This window comes from Brassica napus, chromosome A3, assembly GCF_020379485.1.
Source record: "Brassica napus cultivar Da-Ae chromosome A3, Da-Ae, whole genome shotgun sequence".
In the NCBI taxonomy this organism is placed as follows: domain Eukaryota; kingdom Viridiplantae; phylum Streptophyta; class Magnoliopsida; order Brassicales; family Brassicaceae; genus Brassica; species Brassica napus.
This window is the reverse complement of record NC_063436.1, coordinates 8,401,640-8,418,643: the sequence shown is the minus strand read 5'-3', so window position 1 is coordinate 8,418,643 and position 17,004 is coordinate 8,401,640. Positions and strand designations below refer to the sequence as shown.

Sequence of the window (17,004 nt, the reverse complement as noted above, 5' to 3'; positions counted from 1 at the left end):
TAATCGTTAGCAGTTATCGAATTTATTATATTAGTATTGATCATTCTTTGTTTTGTCGCAAATTAATTATAATTATATTCTTTTTTTTGATCAAATTAATTATAATTATATTCATCATGAATTTTTAAAGTAAAAAAATACACGGATACATGCTTTAGAAACACCAAAGAATCATATAAATTGACAGAGTTTTGTTTCTAGTTTGTGTACAAATTCCCACAATACAGCATATTCTGTGAAAAACAAAAGAAAAGTAATGATCGTCATCATCCTATGATTCCCAAGTAAAGCTTTTACCTATAAGAACCCCCACTACAGAGGAAAAACGTATAAAAAGCACTTTTTTTATTTGCATTTCACACGTCTATGCGGCTGCGTCTATTCTACTCTAGACTCTCAAGATTAAGCTTCTTTCATAGTACAGACTAGCCTAGGCAGACTTGATACAAAAAAAAAAAAACATGATGAGATTTACGGATAGAGAAGCACAACCTAGTAATCACCCCAACTTGGACTTGGGACTGGGAATAATCCTGGAGATAAAGGGAACACGAGCCCTGGAGATGGAGGTGGCTGAGGCAGACCTGGACCATCCCCAGGTCCACTACTTCCTGATTGAGCTAGTTGTGAGAACGAGAAGTTTGGGGTGAGTGGTTGAGGATACTGAACTCCTGGTGACAGCAATGGGTTAGGTGATCTAGGAGATAACATATTCGGGTAGGTAGGAGATGGCATACCAAACTGAGATGTAGGTGACTGTAGTGATCCGAAGCCGTTATTCTGAAGAGAATGAAAACCATTATACATCTGATTGAAACTTGGAGAGGGTAGAGTGGATGTCACAGGTACAGGACCATTGAACTGAGGAGGAGGAAGATTAGGAACTAGCCCTGGTGGTGGTGGATACTGGCTAGGTTGCAGTGGCCCTTGCATATTCATTTGAGGTTGCGATCCATGCATCATATATGGGTCTGGCTGTGTCTGAGGCTGAGCTGGCATATATTGCTGAGGTTGAGAATGAGGCTGAGCTGGCATATAAGGCCCGTTTTCATGACATGGCATATATGGCTGAGGTTGAGATTGAGGCTGAGCTGGCATATAAGGCCCATGTTCGTGACCTGGCATATATTGCCGAGGCTGAAACTGAGCCTGAGCCGGCATATAAGGCCGATTTTCGTGACCTGGCATATATGGTTGATGTTGAGACTGAGGCTGAGGCTGAGCTAGCATATATGGAGGTTGTTCATGAGCCGGCATATAAGGCCCATGTTCATGACCTGGCGGCTGCATATGGTTACCACTAGAACCAGCATCTCCAAGTGGACTTTGAAGATAACGCATATAGCCTGAGAGGGGAGATTCAGTTGTATTAGACCAAAACTGGTCCCCTTGGCCCATCATTGGTTGTTGTTGTTGTTGTTGTGTGACTTGTGGCATATGCCATTGGGGTGGAGGCGGTCCCATTAAGCTGTGAGGATGATGATGATGTAGAGGAGCCCCAGGCTGGTTGATTTGCATTAAGGGTGGTGGTCTAATTCTCTGCAACCGGGTATTCTGAGGCTTTGGTGAGTTGTTCTGAGGAGGCCCAGGGAGGCTTTCTCGTGATGGAGAGCCAGTAAGTTGCTGAACAATACTTCTAAAGTCGCTCCTGTTTATGTTATAAACCTGAGGCTGCGCTTGAGGCCTCGCAGCCTCAGCGGCTAAGTTAGCATGAGCAGCGACACTGGGTTGGGTGAGGGGACTCTTTCTGATGTTCTTCCCAATCTTATTCACACCTAAGTGATCATTCTGTCGAGGCCTATCCATCTTCACTAAATTTTTTTTTAAAAAACACTCACTACAAATCCAGAAAACATCCAACAGTATCCAATAACAAACCTTTAGCAGCTAATCCTCTTCCTCTATCTATTGATTACCCAATCCCAACAAAAGAGTCCAGAGCCTAATTGTCAATCAAATCTTTAAGTTGTAAGAATGAGAATCAAGATGAACACTAATTCTGTCAAAGAAGAAGAAGAAAAAGAAGAAGTGAGATGAACTTTTAGACTCGGTTCGCTGTATTTATTTTTAATTCGTGTTCTGACAGACAGGAGTAGTGATGTGGAGATGGCGTCACACTTGTCTCCAACGAACATTTCCCGGATTGTTTTTGATGACGTCACTGATTGGTGTATGTAATAGGAAGGGAAACAACTGTACACATTTTTAAAGTAGAAAGGTTTGTTTTTCTATGCAAATGGAGCATTCTCCTCATCTAAGAAAAGATTATATTCCTTTTGTAATTTTTTTAAATCCATTCCAATTCAAGAAGGAAATATAAGATGGTATCTTTATTTTCAAAAAAAAATATTCTTTTGTCATTGAAATTTATCTATACTATTATTTCCTATTATTTCTGAAGTGATTTTTCGCATTCGAGCTCTACGTTAAAAATTAGAATGATTAATAACGTATTATACCCTTAATGAAAAAAAACATAAATTAGTCCAAATATAAAAAAAGAATTTGAAGTTTATTTAATTAGATAAGTGACTAAAATTGATAATAATAAAAAATATCCAAATCTAAATAATATTTTAAAATTGAAAGATAATTTTATATATGTAATGTTTTTATCCAAAAATATCTTTTAATAAAAAGTTAAGCTCTCATGTTAAAAGTTAGAGTGGTTAATGTATTTTATACCCTTAATAAATAAAATATACAAATTAGTCTAAATATAAAAACAAATTTAAAACTTATTTGATTAGATAAGTGACTAAAATAAACAATAATAAAAATTATCCAAATATAAAAATATATTCTAAAATAAAAAAATATTCCTATATATATTATGTTGTTATCCAAAACTTTATTTTCATATAAAAATTATAAAATAGAAAACACATAACTAAATATTAATGAAGTAAAATTTTAATTTTATATAACTGAAATGAAAATATCGAGTGATTTAAAATTATTTCGCAAATAATAGTATAGGGATAGTCTACAAGAAATTTTTCCAAAACAATATACCTAAGAATATTCAAATGAAAACATAAATAATAATTGGTTAAAACGAAAACATAAATAATAATTTATCATTATAGTCTTTGAATTAGTAAAAATATGTTAATAAATAATTACAAAATGTTTATGCCCCATTCGCAGAGAAACACCTAGTTTGTAGTATATGACTTACAGATTTTTTATGCAAAATCGATGTATTATACCCGAACAGAAACGTACTTACAAATTTGTTAGAATAGAACCGAAGATATCATGCAAATAAGAACTAAAGTCCAAAATACCCAATCTAAATCTACCATGTACCTAGAAAACAGAACACCAGTGGAGATTAACGTTTTTTATTTGACCAGTTAAACAGAAAAAAAAATTGAAGGCATGTCCGGAAAACGACGAAAATGGGGTGAGAGAGGCTCGAACTCTCGACCTCAGGATTACTCAGTAGCTATGAGACCTACGCGCTAGCCAACTGCGCCACCACCCCAATTGTTGAGTATTACATCAACAAATTTATGTTCATAATTCATCAACGTGTTGGAGATGGTAATCTCACCTGTATATCTTTTTGGCATAGTTTTTCTCTCTGTTACTGCTAAAGTAACATGGTCTTGGACTAAAAGAAAAAATCTATGGTATTGAACCTGAAGAAGAAGCTATTTTTGTGGTATTGAAACTGAGGAAGAAGCTAAACGTTACAATTAGCGTTGTAACACATATGTATTATGTTCAGTGTGAGTTTATGTGCTAAAACGTCTATATACTTTTGGCCATGGATGAGAACAAAGAAGATTCAAGAGGCATCAGTGACCTCATGATCCATCACGTAAAGGACCGAGAAAGGCACTCAAAGATAGGGAGAGGTGTTGCAATCTTTGGAGGTTTGATCGCGCCTAATTATGAACATGAAGCTCAACTGCAGTTTGCTTGCTCTTTGAGAGAGGTATTCCTACAATTTCTACGGTGATAATCACTAGAGTTTTCGACATTGTTCAGATCGCTGTAGAGTGCCATGGCACATAATATATAAATGTAGTATTTGGAATGGAAATCTCCTATTAATCCGTCATACTCTTTCTTATGTTTCCGATGAACACAAACAAGAGAGCAGCAGCTTGCGGAATCATAGTGTCTTGATCCTTAACGGTTGTCCCATTAGTAAAAGAATTATTTTGATATCTTTGATTTCGTGACTCTTCGAAGTAACCAAAGACATTTTTTCCAGCGACAAACGATGGGAGTCATCTAGTTGTACAAGTTTATCGAATATGCTATAAGCCTATAACTGAGTTTTAACTTTCAACATAAACCAGTGAAAACAGAGGAAGTAAATTATTACCAGAACACAAAACATAGACCACGTTTTAAAAAAAAATAGACACATGAGATATAACACAAAAAGTGTCATTGGTATACAAAGCACATGAACAACAAATTGATGGTTTTTGAATCTGGGATTGTAAAGAAAATGAATTTGATTCATGTGACTTCTCAAATGCGCAGAAGCCAATAGCCATGGGAATAAATACTGATTAATTTTTTCAAGTGAGGCGGGTTCATCTACAGCAACATGGACTTAGGGGGAAGGACCAAGAAGCGTGCACAACAAACCAGTATTTTGAATGCATGAAATGAGAAATCTTTGTTTTCAGTAATAGTTCCAGAGTAAACGTCTGTTCATGGCTGGTGGTGCTAGGCCAGGTATGTCACGGATGTCTTTGTTGTTTGGGTTCACAATCTATCCAAAAAGACAAGAAGATGTTACAAGTACGATAATGCGAAAACAATAACTGCGAAAATAGCTTATGGAAGGAAAGATAGCAAAGATGAGCGTAGAAGAGATATTATATTAACAATCATAGAGGAGACAAATTTACAGGAGAAAACTGAAGAAAGAACAATGCAAGTATATACATACATTTATATTATTTGAATAAGAAAGGAGTTGAGAGGTACCTTGACGATGATGATTGCTATGACACCAATGACAATAAGGAAAAGAAATGCCATAATACATTTGTCTGTGGCCACCTGAGAGAAGAGAACCAAGTCAGTAAAAGGGACAAGAGGAAGATGAAGATAAACAGGAAGTGTATAAAGAATACATAAGGGAGATTTTGGGAACTGACCTGCCTACCAATTTCCTTGACCAGCTTGGAGGCCTTCTTGAGTGAGAAATGGATAGAATCGAGTTCATTGACAACTCTACTCATTTGATCGGTCTGAACAATGAAAAGGTAAACTACCCTTAGGTCTCATGAAAAAGAATGAGATTCAGAACAGAAGCAGCGATAGCGATGGTGTGGCATAAAGACAAACCTGAGCCTTGAGAGCTGCTGAAGTATCTGTTCCCACATTTATAGTCTCCAGAACAATCTGTACGTCAAAGCCACAAAACAAAATGAAATGAGAGTTTGCTTTTGTAAAAATGGACAAAAGTTATCAAATGATTTTCAGATAATATGTAGAAGTAGTGACCTTTTTGCCCCTTTCAATGGCTTGATCAGTATCATCCATCATGGAGTTTCCTTTATTCATTAGTTCTTGATTGGACATGTCTGAAAGAGATTAAGTTGCTAGTAAATACTCTTACGTAATGTATATTCATATAACAAAGGACCATAAAAAGACTTACTTGAAGCAAGTAAGACATTCTCTTCCATGTGGTCTTCAGCAGGTCCATCGAAAAGATCTACTCGCTTATTATTACTTGCTAGATTGGATGAGTATCTGTACAATCATCCTCATCATCAGAAACATGATAACAAGCAACAACTCCAACAAAAATGGAACTATAAACATAATCTAAAACATCAAAAAAAAAGAAAAGAATAAGCGTAAGTGTCACGTACTTCTTCTTGAGAGCAACATATGAGTTTAATTCCTTAACCTGCACAAACCCACAACATCACCTGAGATTAGAAAACACTCTTGAAACTATTGAACAGACTCGAAATTGGTCAACCATGGATTGACGTCTATCGTTGAGCATCCGGTTAGTGTTGGCGTCATTTCCACTTTCCAAGCTTTTGACTTCCCTATCAAAATCTTTAATAAGGCTGCAATGCAAAAGAACAAGGCATCATCATCATCATCAAATCATTAAAAACAGATATAAATACGAAATGGGTTACCTCTTGCAGTCACGCATTTTGTCAGTGAGTTCTTCGAGCTGCCTACTCTGCCTATTAGCATCTTTGATCTTCTCCAGCTTCTGGAATCCGTTTCTGGTGGTGCCAACAAAGACACAAACTTTACGGACAATAACAAGAAATGAACAAATGGGAAAGATCTAAAAAAAGAGAGAAATCTCACGACAAAGCACGGAAGATGTCATTGATTTGTCCTTCGAGCTCAGCCAGCTCTTCGCTAACCGCCGATACATCCATCTCTCTCCTTCCTTCAGATCCACCTAACAATGTCGACCACGAATCGACCCACAGATCCGGAATGCGAAACACCAGACAATCCAAATCGAATCAACGAGCACAACAACCGAACGAGACGCGCTAATCGTAATATCCAATCCGTGGGATGTTTTTTTGATCTTTGTGTTCAGATCTACGACCAATGTGGATGTCTGAAAATCGATAACGAAGAGACAGGAATCAAAATATCACGAGCACCAACTCTTTTCCTTACAAAGCAGATTTCTTCTTCTTTTTTTTTTTAACTATTTCCTCCTCTCGGACATTTTGTTTTTCTTCTGGGGACGAGAAAGAGATTTGAAAAATTGCGATTACAGATAATAATCAGTGGGACCCGCCACGGCGTCGTTTTATCAGTAGAGAAACTCATTTTACCCTGGGACGTCGGATTCGTCACCTCTCCACATCCAACGGCTAGTTCTCTTGCAGTGTAGCTTTTCTTGTTTTTTTTTTTTGTAGCTTATTCCATCATTTTGACTTTAATAACAAGATAAATCTGCCTAAACTAAAACAAAATCAAATGTTAATTAACTGTTTTGTTGTTCTAATGGAAATGGATTCATTTGTCCCAATTTTAATGACATTAGTGATACAGCAATAAGTCAATAACACTAGCAAAAAGCCAAAAACTATTACACCAAATGTCATAGTCCTTTACAATTCCTTAGATTCTGCTTACTAAATATATACACTTGTACATGGACAACCCTGAAGTTTTAAGAGTTATAGATAGTTTAATAAATCTGGAGTTATATGTCAATGTAAATTATTTTTAAAAAAATTTAGGGGATATATATAGATCAAAAGCTAAAAGAGCATTGTAGAATAATTTTCGAATCATCAAGAAAGCAGTATATGAAAAGCAACAAAATAGTGGATCCCACAACTAAAATCAAGTAGCTGCCTGTTTTGGTATGTTAGCCAATCCTGGAATAGCAACAATTATAATGTCATGTCTTTCTGTGATGAAATTACAAATCAAACCAAATGTGAGATGGGTTTGGTACAGCTACAAACAAACACAGTCGAGAGAGTTATCAGCGTGCCTAAGCGACCACTAAGACATATCAGCGTCCCTATTTATCGTTGTCTGTCAATATGATCAAGATCCATCATCATTGAACAGTTTTGAAATTAATCAATTATCAAGTGGATGAAGATGGATTGTAAGGTCATGGATTTGATTCAGACAAAGCATTCCATAGACAATAGATGTGTGAATTTTAGGTTCTAGATAATTGTTATACACACAAAACAAATAGTTGCAAGCAACCTTGTAGTACATAAGAATACAGTTTATGAAAAAAAAAAAACATGGAAGACTTGGCTTGGCGCATGGTGATTGAGTTTCGGTGACATAACACAACAAGAGTTGAACAATGCAGCTAAAACTACATAACACAAACTGATTATAGGAGAAAGACTAGTACCAAGGCTATTAGCCTATTTCTAATTCACTGAACATTAAAATGAAAGAACAATTTAGTACTCATGGCAAGTATATTAAAGCCATGGAGACATGGTTTTCTTTTCGATAATTTTCTGACATTGTAAAAAAGTTTTTTTTTTTTGAATGAGTTTAACATTATTTAAAAAAAAGAACAATAAAGAAGAAGAAGAAGAGTATGAATACAAGTCGCAACACCAGATTGTCTTCTTGGTATTAGTAATTGAGTTCCTTAAGTTGATGTATGTATATATTGTACTTTGCAAACAGCATCATATGAGGGTTTTTTTTTTTTTGAACACATCATCAGATGAGGTTTATAACCTTCGTAGAAGCAAAAAGAACAACCACTTTTTCTTATACTTAAATAAAATCGTAATTTGATCTTTGTTAAAATAATCTCATCAGAAATTATATACAAAATAACCCAAAAGAGATGATAAGAATAACATAATTGCAAAAAGAAAATGTTGACAAAAAAAAAATTGCAAAAAGAAAATACTATAAAGTTGAAGGTACAATAATAATTTTAAAAGAGATTTATTGGTGTTGACCCAAAAGAAAAGAGCTTTTATTGGGGGGACACACAAGAATATAAATACGAAAATAATTATCAATGCGTCGACAAAAAAAGAAGGAAAGAAGAAGATAATTGATGTACTGTATACAACAACCACCATCAACAGTTACAAAGAAATTATTATGCAGCAGCCATTGCTATCATCTCTCCCCGTCGTCGTCTTCATCCATCTCTCTCTCCACTAAATGCAGCTACCTCTTTCTCTTATCCCTCTTTAGCTCCCATTTTCTCATGAACTTCTCGTTGCTTCTCCCACCAATCGTCTTGTCGGTGAGTTTCGCGCCTTCCCTGAATCATAGTTTTATGTATTGTTTGGATTTTTTTTCTTCAGGACTTTGTTGTTTATGCATGATGTAGATTCTAGGTTCAATCAGGTTTGAAGGTGATGATTATTACTTTGCGTTTATGTTCTTTCGGATTATAATTTTGAAATTCAAAGATGTTTCTACAGGTTTACACAACTTCTAGGGTTCATGAAACGTAATATGGGTTTGGAATATTTTTTCTGTTTATTGTTGTGATTAATCTGCATAATATGGCAATTTTGATTATATTATTATAAACAATCTAAAGTGAAAGTGAAAGAAACATCTATTCGGATATCTTTGAAATGACCACGCTGACTTACTCAAAGATGATTGATGAATCTATGGATTGGACTAACTTCAAAACAAACCTAGAACAGTTCACCCAAGCTTAGGAGTAGTTTTCATGACTTTTACCTTCAGTTAGTAATACACTTCTTCTTTTCTTAAATGTTTGTATCGATTTTTTGACATGACTACAAAGTTATTTATCTTTCTATATAAATCATAACGAGTTGATAGTAGCGGATCTAGACTAGTTTTCATGACTTTCAGTTATATTTCTTGGCATTCTTGCCTGTTAAATATGCGTGCTGTGCTGACTTTCTTGCTAAAAGGCATGGTCTAATCTGGACACATGTCTGTGAAACATCAATTTTTCCTTTTAATTTTTTTAGAGGTTATATATATAAGTATAAATCCTCTAGTTATGATTTTTGTTAATTAAAGTTCTATAATCCTCAAAATTTCAGATCAGGGAACTAGTACGAGGTTATTTATCTCATAACCAGTCGATAATAAGGAATCCAATTGAAATCATTTAAGGACTTAGCCTGACTTTAGTTTGTATGAAGTTTAGTAAAAATATTATATTAAAAATTCAAGTATCATAAGCATTGATCGAATTTGTTTTTTTTTTTTGTTACAGAGCTGAAACAGTACAGTGGTGTTTTCTTTCAGTAACAGCAATGACTTTGGGAGGTTGGGGTCAGAGACTCATCCAACCAGCTTCTTCTGAATCCGAAGACTCTGCTTTGGACTTAGAGAGGAACCATCACTGTAATCACATGAGTTTCCCATCATCTTCAAGCCCTTCTCCTCTCCACCCATTCACACTCAACATCCAGCACGCAGAGAGCAATGCCCCTTACTTCTCCTGGCCTACTCTCACCCGCCTTAACGACGCTGTGCAAGACCGAGCTAACTACTTTGGTAATCTCCAGAAAGAGGTTTTGCCTGAAGTTGTTGGGAGGTTGCCTTCAGGACAACAAGCCACCACTTTGCTTGAGCTCATGACCATCAGAGCGTTTCATAGTAAGATCTTGCGCCGGTTTAGCCTCGGGACAGCTGTTGGGTTCCGGATCACACGTGGTGTCTTAACGAATACTCCAGCGATACTTGTGTTTGTTGCTAGGAAAGTTAATAGGCAGTGGCTGAATCCAATGCAGTGCCTTCCTTCTGCTCTCGAGGTTGAGTTTATCTTCAACACATTGCCTTTTTCATATATTTGATTTAATGATATAATGTATTCGTCTCTTAATAGGGTCCTGGAGGGGTATGGTGTGATGTAGATGTTGTGGAGTTTCAATATTACGGTGCACCTGCTGCTACACCAAAGGAACAGGTTTATAATGAACTTGTAGATGGCTTGAGAGGAAGTGATCCCTGCATTGGCTCTGGTTCTCAGGTACATATTTTTTATTTCTCTCCTTCTCCTGCAAACTGTTAGCTTAAAGTCTCAGTTGTGTGTTCTGTGTTGTGAAGGTTGCAAGCCAAGAAACGTATGGAACCTTGGGAGCTATTGTTAAAAGCAAAACCGGTAACCACCAGGTTGGTTTCCTTACTAACCGACACGTCGCAGTTGATTTGGACTATCCAAGCCAGAAAATGTTTCACCCTTTACCTCCAAGCCTTGGACCGGGCGTCTACCTCGGTGCAGTTGAGAGAGCTACATCTTTCATCACAGATGACCAGTGGTACGGCATATTTGCTGGTACCAATCCAGGTACAATGTAATTTGTTATATCTCTTTGTATCGTTCTGTTCAGGATCTGTTAAATACGGGTTATCATGAGTTTCTAATTTAAAACCAATTGGTTATAAATGGATTGACTCTAACTTTTTATATATTACTTAAAATTTCTTAAAATTTCCTATCTGGAACACTTTATTTCCTCTGACTCTTTATATTCCAATGCAGAAACATTTGTGAGAGCAGATGGTGCATTCATTCCATTTGCAGAAGATTTTGACACGAGCAATGTAACCACGGTGATAAAGGGCATAGGTGAGATAGGCAACGTCCAAGCCATAGACTTGCAATCAACTATCGATTGTCTTATTGGGAAACAAGTTGTGAAAGTTGGAAGAAGCTCTGGATACACCACTGGAACCGTAATGGCTTATGCATTGGAATACAACGACGAGAAAGGGATATGCTTCCTCACGGACTTTCTGGTCATCGGTGAAAACCAGCAAACGTTTGACCTTGAAGGTGACAGTGGAAGCCTTATACTGTTAACGAGTCCGAATGGTCAGAAGCCACGACCGGTTGGGATCATTTGGGGAGGGACAGCTAATAGAGGAAGGCTGAAACTAATAGCTGGTCGAGAACCAGAGAACTGGACAAGTGGAGTTGATCTTGGTCGGCTTTTGGATCTCTTGGAGCTTGATCTCATCACATCTAACCATGAGCTTGAAGGTTTTAAACTCTTCTTCTCAGCTATTATCAGATAGTTTTTTTTTAACTTATTCTAAGTGGCTTTGTGTACTTGAAGCAGCTGCTGGAGAACAGAGAAACACTTCTCTTACAGCTCTTGATTCAACCGTTAGCCAGTCATCCCCACCCGACCCGGTTCCATCAGGAGACAAGCAAGATGAAAACTTTGAGCCGTTTATCCCGCCTGAGTTTCATATAGAAGAAGCTATCAAACCAACACCTGAAGTTGAGGAGCATCTCTTCATTGCGCCTTTGTTGTTTAACGAGTCTGCTTCTTCTGGTAGTAAAGCGCAAGAGAAACATGAAGTTAATGATCTTGTCGCTTTAAAGAACAGTTCCGATGAAGAGGATAGCGTATCGTTGCATCTAGGTGAGCCGAAACTAAAGAAACCAAAGTTTTTTATTAGCTGATGCCGAGCAACATGGAATAAGGCAAATTATATGTTGTAAGTTGTAACTGTGCATATGTAGTATTATTATTATTCTTTGTGGGCGATAATAACATTTCCTAGACACGTATCAAGATTGTAGCAAGATTGCATAAGCTTATGTTTTATGAAATTCAAAGGTAATACCATTACCCAACCCAGAGATATAAAAGCATATACAACATCGTCATTGCTTCTTTTGGCTTCTTGTAGTGAGGATCAAAGTGGAACAGATTACAATGCATAAGGATGTGTATGTGAGCTTCTCTTGTCCCCAAGCGAATGGCTACTACATCCATAACCGTGCCTTCTTAATAAAGTTTGGATTTTTATGATCAGAATGTACAAATATTCATGTTGGTATAATATATGGTCTAGTGTCACAATCCCACAAATGTTGCTCTAGTGGGGTTGATGGAAATAAATTGGCCCACGAGAATAATCATATCAGAAAGTGGTATTTTATGGAACAAAAAAGAAAAAAAGAAAAGCAAAGCCACCAAACCCTTTTCTCGTAAAGAGTATAATAATATTAATAAGCCGGTCGGTGAGTGCACTCCCTCTCTCTCTCCCAGACTGTTGTTGTTGCGTATCTGCGTTTTCTCTGTGCTTCGAGATCTCCACGAAAAAAATGGCTGCAAGATTCTTGTGGGCTTCTAGAGTCGCTTCTCATCTAAGGATCTCCATCGCCCAACGAGGGTTTGCGTCAGGTGAATCTCTGTCTCCTTCTGTTTCGTTTCTCTCTCTCTGATGATCTATTCAGTTTCTCTCTCTCTGATGGTTGAATCTGAGATTGTTTTTTTATTGAAAGTATTGATCTTTGGTTGTTTTGTAAGATCGGTACCGTGATGTAATGAGTGGGTTTGTTGTGGAACTATGTTTTGTCTGAAACAAGATGTTCTGAGACCATTTCTTTTTGAAAAGTTTGAATCTTTGCCATCTAACGTTACTTGGTTATTCTCTTTTTGGTCCCTTTTTGTTTATAGTTGTTTTGAAGGATCTGAAGTATGCTGAGTCACACGAATGGGTGAAGATTGATGGGAACAAAGCAACCTTTGGTATAACGGATCACGCTCAGGACCACTTGGGTGATGTGGTCTATGTTGAGTTGCCTGACTTGGGACGTTCCGTGTCACAAGGTGAGAGCTTTGGAGCGGTTGAGAGTGTGAAAGCTACCAGTGATATCAATTCTCCAGTCTCCGGTAAGGTGGTTGAAGTCAATGAGGTGCTGAGCGAGTCCCCTGGATTGGTGAGTTCATTTGATTCTTGGAAAGTTTTGGCTCATGTGAAAGACTTAAACTTTGAGAAACTTGATTCACTGGTTGCTGATGTGATTGTTAAACATTGTGGGTTCTTGATTAAGTGGTCTCGAGCTGAGATTGTTTTGTTGGGATTCACAGGTGAACACGAGCCCGTATGAAGATGGATGGATCATAAAGGTGGAGCTGAGTGATGCAGAAGAGGCAAAGAAGCTGATGGATTCTGACAAGTACTCCAAGTTCTGCGAAGAAGAAGACGCCAAGCACTGAGCTTTTCTTTTTTCCTTTTCTTCTGGAAGTTTCCATTGCAACATAGATTGTTGTTTTCTTAAATGAAATCTTGATCTATGTAACATGGATGAATCAAGAAAATCCTGAAGATCTCCATCTCTGCTTCTCTTTTTTATGTTTTTGAACTCTCTATTGTTTGAATAATGGTACAAAATAACAAGCTTTGGCAGTTGCATTGATTTGATCTTTCATGAAGTTATGCCTCTTTGTTTTCTCACTTGGTCTCTTTACTTCAGCTGAACTACAAAGTAAACATTCTTTGCCGTTTTAGGACCAGTGATAGAACCGATTCTTGAAACAATGTCTAACTTGGAAATGGACATGTTAAAAGTGACTACTGATGATTCGCCTGGGCACGGCTCTATAAAGAAGGATCTATAGCTAAGACCAAGAGTCTAATTCATTGTCTTTCAAGAAATGTTGATCCAAGATTCGTGAGTACAAAAGAATCTAATGGAATATTCATAGGAACGGATAAAAGTTAGGTGGCTAGATTGTACCAACCGTATGAAACCTCAAAAGTTAATATGAAAAGTAAAAAAAAAATCTATGATGCAATGATATGTGCACAGTGGGGGGAAAGATTTTGGAACCATTGTTTGCTTATGTGGAAGCCAGGCTTGTTTAGCCTCAATTGTCACGAGTTGTGCCTTGTAATACAAGTTTCCTGTGTTCACAGCCCTAATTCATCAATGTAGTTTACATTTTCGAAAACTGAATTCATCATTTTACCATGCATATCAGCATACGTAGAACCTCACAGAAAACCCCATTTCATTTTATGTTCATGCCTGATTTTTAAACTATGTAGAATTACTTGAAACTATATGCATATAAAAACTTGCTGCCTTATAACAAATTTTCAACTCGGGCTTCCAGGCTCTAGTGGTAAAGGATTTTACAGCTGTGAGTATCGCCACCTGGATTCGAATTCCGGCCACTGGAAAATTAACATTTCGGCGGATACCTCTATATAATTCAAACAAAAAACGAACTTTCTTGATACAAATACTGAAATATGAAATTCTTGTGTAACAAACACTAATCAGGAAAGTACTAATCTGGGCAATCGCCAGGATGACATAAGCAAAAGCGTAAGAAACACTAATTATTAACTGAAACATACTGTTTCACACCTTAATTCCAAGATAATTGGCAATGATTATACCTAAAAGCTTTTATAGTTTTATAGAGGTAATGGTAATTATTTGTTGCCATCAAAATCATCTTTGATCTTAGTTTTTATTTATTTTCCTGAAATTAAAGAATTACCGAGTATGATGGACTTTTCCTCATTTATTTTTTTTAAACTGTGGACTTATCCTCATTTCGTCAAAGCTCTGAAACTTATATTTCAACCACCCTACAAGCGCATTTGTTTTTTCTCCCTCATTCATATTTTTGGCTTTTATGTTTTCCGTTGGGGTTTTACTCCCCTAACTTTGACCTTTTGGTCCCCCAGTTTAATGAAGTATTTCAGTAGTGTTAAAAGAAAAAAAAACTTATTCTCCTTTTATTTTATTTTCCGAAAATTTTACATGTCACTCTCGGTTTATATCAGTATACGATAGTTACATGTCACAAAAAATAAAATAAAATGAATAATTAATAAAATAATTAATTTTTACATCTTAATATGAGTGAAATATTTAAACATTAATATTTATAAACAGAGAAAATAGTAAGTAAATTATTAGAAAACTATAAACCGATTTTTTTTTTGTTGACCGGTCAAGTCCGTAGCTCTCTTCAGCGTGGTGGTGCCTTGCAATCAGCCTGGTTCCGATAGCAAGTGCAAACTTTTGTACTCGCCCTCTTGGGAATGACACATGCGCCTCTTACAAAATTAAGTGGTGGAGCCTTGCAATGACGGTCACATTCACTCTGTTTATCACAAATCTTTGGCGGTGCCACAAGGAGTGGCTGTCCTCGACAATCACGGTCCAGTTTTTCAGCAGCTATTTTCTCTGTTGGAAAGTGATTATGACAAAACATATATAGATCAATTTTGTACATTGTAAACACCATAAACCAAACGCATCTATAATTTTTTTTAATAATTTTGTTTTGTGTTAAACATTGATGACTAATAAAAACCTTTTAAATGCAAAAGGTTAGAGCTTGTAATATTATATACACAATGTGGAAACTGAACCCAAACCCGAACAAAATTTATAAATTCCAATTTGACTTCAAATATCTATAAACCTAAAGTTCCGGATCTGATAGAAACCGACTTGAATTAGTTCCAAAATCTGAATGCCCAGATGTAATACACATCATGCTTAAAAATCAAAGACATGTTTTTGGGAGACTTCAAAAACTATGTTAAAATTACTTGTTGAAACCACCAAAAATATCACTAAAAAGATAATGAAACAAACAATATTTTCACTCTTAGACATGTTTTCTTTTATTTTTAACTGATTTTTTAATTTTTTTTTTAATTTTTAACTGATTCTTTATTGCTTGATTTTTGTATGTACCTCCAGTCATATTATTGTATATAACTAAATTTTATTTCTAAAGATAGAAAATCGAGTCCGTATAAAATGCCTACAAAACTGTTAAAACAACAAAAATAGAATTTAATAGACACCATATATTTTTACCTCATAAAACTTTAATTTTATATTTATTTAATTTTCCAAAATATAATTGGGATATATTAATTTATCAAACTCTATAATTGATTGTTCAATAACTAATACCCTTTTCCATATTTTGAAACTAATCCAAAAGTGATTTGACTAATATGTGACTGAAAAAGATAAAAATAAATAAGTTTAAAAAAACATAAAACTAATATTATATAAAATTATTTAAAATATATAAAAGTCTCTGAAATTATCTTTATTGACATCTTTTTTTTGTAACACTTAAAAATTAAATACATCTTTATTGACATATATAATCATTTTATATAATTTTATATAATACCTTGGATACAAATACTAATATTTTTAGTTATTAAAAATCCATAAAACATTTTTTACTTTGAAAATAATAAACATATAAAATCAATAATAAAAAACAATTGAGTATATTAGTTATATAATAAATATTGCATAGAACTTAAATGTAGTTTTAGATATAATATTACTAAATCTATCAAACATATATTAAGTGTTAAGAAAATATAAAGATAATTCTAGTGTGAATATAAAATAAGCAATATAATAATATATTCTTACTTATATAAAATATGTATATATAGAAATTATTAATTTACAGTTTTAGTCGGACCATATATTTACATAGAATTTTCTAAAAAATATTATTTTATTATTTATCGATTATTGTCAAATTTTGAACCGGACCAAGTTGAGACCGACAAAATTTATTAATTTACATATATTATTAATTTACCGAATATTAATTTATAGATGTTCTACTGTAGCAACTTTTGTTGATTTTCTTTTTACATTCTTAGATAATTATGTAAGCTCTGGTTTAATTAAGAATTCTAATGTTTCTACATCAGAAAATTTGGGATTTTTGTTTCCACAGAAGATACACTCATCAGTTAATGTAGACTACTGAA

General features: G+C 35.3%; 4 protein-coding genes and 1 non-coding gene across 10 annotated transcripts; 2 read left to right on the top strand and 3 right to left on the bottom strand.

The window, feature by feature from the left end:
- Positions 1-176: 176 nt before the first annotated feature.
- LOC106443491 (protein HAIKU1-like) lies at positions 177-2,440 on the bottom strand. Of its 2 annotated transcripts, XM_048775327.1 has the most exons (2): positions 738-2,440; positions 177-671 (listed from the first exon to the last, which is right to left on the bottom strand). In XM_048775327.1, the coding sequence occupies exons 1-2, from the start codon at positions 1,804-1,806 to the stop codon at positions 493-495; spliced, it is 1,248 nt and encodes a 415-aa protein (XP_048631284.1). In that variant the 5' UTR covers positions 1,807-2,440; the 3' UTR covers positions 177-492. The 2 variants fall into 2 exon arrangements, with proteins under 2 accessions (XP_048631284.1, XP_013740503.1); XM_013885049.3 differs by having other exon boundaries at positions 177-2,438.
- A 965-nt stretch (positions 2,441-3,405) lies between these two features.
- On the bottom strand, positions 3,406-3,490 carry TRNAM-CAU. The gene is given in 2 exon segments: positions 3,406-3,441; positions 3,453-3,490. It is a non-coding gene; the product is annotated as a tRNA-Met (tRNA).
- An 820-nt stretch (positions 3,491-4,310) lies between these two features.
- On the bottom strand, positions 4,311-6,730 carry LOC106437847 (novel plant SNARE 11). 2 transcript variants are annotated; one of them, XR_007337473.1, is made up of 11 exons: positions 6,319-6,728; positions 6,138-6,230; positions 5,969-6,062; positions 5,856-5,893; positions 5,639-5,733; positions 5,482-5,561; positions 5,323-5,379; positions 5,133-5,225; positions 4,960-5,034; positions 4,564-4,741; positions 4,311-4,493 (listed from the first exon to the last, which is right to left on the bottom strand). XR_007337473.1 is itself a non-coding variant. In XM_013878833.3 (10 exons), exons 1-10 carry the CDS (start codon positions 6,390-6,392, stop codon positions 4,652-4,654), a joined length of 789 nt encoding a protein of 262 aa, XP_013734287.1. In that variant the 5' UTR covers positions 6,393-6,730; the 3' UTR covers positions 4,311-4,651. The 2 variants fall into 2 exon arrangements, 1 of the variants encoding a protein (XP_013734287.1); XM_013878833.3 differs by having other exon boundaries at positions 4,311-4,741; positions 6,319-6,730.
- Positions 6,731-8,481: 1,751 nt separating this feature from the next.
- On the top strand, positions 8,482-12,071 carry LOC106437846 (protein NARROW LEAF 1-like). 4 transcript variants are annotated; one of them, XM_022715933.2, is made up of 6 exons: positions 8,482-8,728; positions 9,692-10,232; positions 10,307-10,450; positions 10,528-10,768; positions 10,964-11,464; positions 11,541-12,071. In XM_022715933.2, the coding sequence occupies exons 2-6, from the start codon at positions 9,732-9,734 to the stop codon at positions 11,891-11,893; spliced, it is 1,740 nt and encodes a 579-aa protein (XP_022571654.1). In that variant the 5' UTR covers positions 8,482-8,728; positions 9,692-9,731; the 3' UTR covers positions 11,894-12,071. The 4 variants fall into 4 exon arrangements, with proteins under 4 accessions (XP_022571654.1, XP_013734286.1, XP_022571655.1 ...); XM_013878832.3 differs by having other exon boundaries at positions 8,483-8,728; positions 11,544-12,071; XM_022715934.2 differs by having other exon boundaries at positions 8,501-8,728; positions 9,724-10,232.
- Positions 12,072-12,264: 193 nt separating this feature from the next.
- Positions 12,265-13,639, top strand: LOC106437848 (glycine cleavage system H protein 2, mitochondrial). The gene is made up of 4 exons (XM_013878834.3): positions 12,265-12,270; positions 12,362-12,620; positions 12,897-13,159; positions 13,311-13,639. Exons 1-4 carry the CDS (start codon positions 12,265-12,267, stop codon positions 13,437-13,439), a joined length of 657 nt encoding a protein of 218 aa, XP_013734288.2. The 3' UTR covers positions 13,440-13,639.
- The last annotated feature ends 3,365 nt before the right edge of the window (positions 13,640-17,004 follow it).

What these genes read in the sequence shown, in the direction of transcription:
- LOC106443491 (XM_013885049.3), bottom strand. Translation starts at nt 1,806, where the DNA reads ATGGATAGGCCTCGACAGAATGATCACTTAGGTGTGAATAAGATTGGG.
- LOC106437848 (XM_013878834.3), top strand. An exon ending in CCAACGAGGGTTTGCGTCAG is followed by an intron (nt 12,621 to 12,896) that starts GTGAATCTCTGT and finishes TTTTGTTTATAG; the next exon opens with TTGTTTTGAAGGATCTGAAG. An exon ending in TGAGCGAGTCCCCTGGATTG is followed by an intron (nt 13,160 to 13,310) that starts GTGAGTTCATTT and finishes TGGGATTCACAG; the next exon opens with GTGAACACGAGCCCGTATGA.
- LOC106437846 (XM_022715933.2), top strand. Translation starts at nt 9,732, where the DNA reads ATGACTTTGGGAGGTTGGGGTCAGAGACTCATCCAACCAGCTTCTTCT. An exon ending in GCCTTCCTTCTGCTCTCGAG is followed by an intron (nt 10,233 to 10,306) that starts GTTGAGTTTATC and finishes GTCTCTTAATAG; the next exon opens with GGTCCTGGAGGGGTATGGTG. An exon ending in GCATTGGCTCTGGTTCTCAG is followed by an intron (nt 10,451 to 10,527) that starts GTACATATTTTT and finishes TGTGTTGTGAAG; the next exon opens with GTTGCAAGCCAAGAAACGTA.
- LOC106437847 (XM_013878833.3), bottom strand. Translation starts at nt 6,392, where the DNA reads ATGGATGTATCGGCGGTTAGCGAAGAGCTGGCTGAGCTCGAAGGACAA. An exon ending in GACATCTTCCGTGCTTTGTC is followed by an intron (nt 6,231 to 6,318) that starts GTGAGATTTCTC and finishes TGGCACCACCAG; the next exon opens with AAACGGATTCCAGAAGCTGG. An exon ending in ACGATAGACGTCAATCCATG is followed by an intron (nt 5,894 to 5,968) that starts GTTGACCAATTT and finishes GGGTTTGTGCAG; the next exon opens with GTTAAGGAATTAAACTCATA.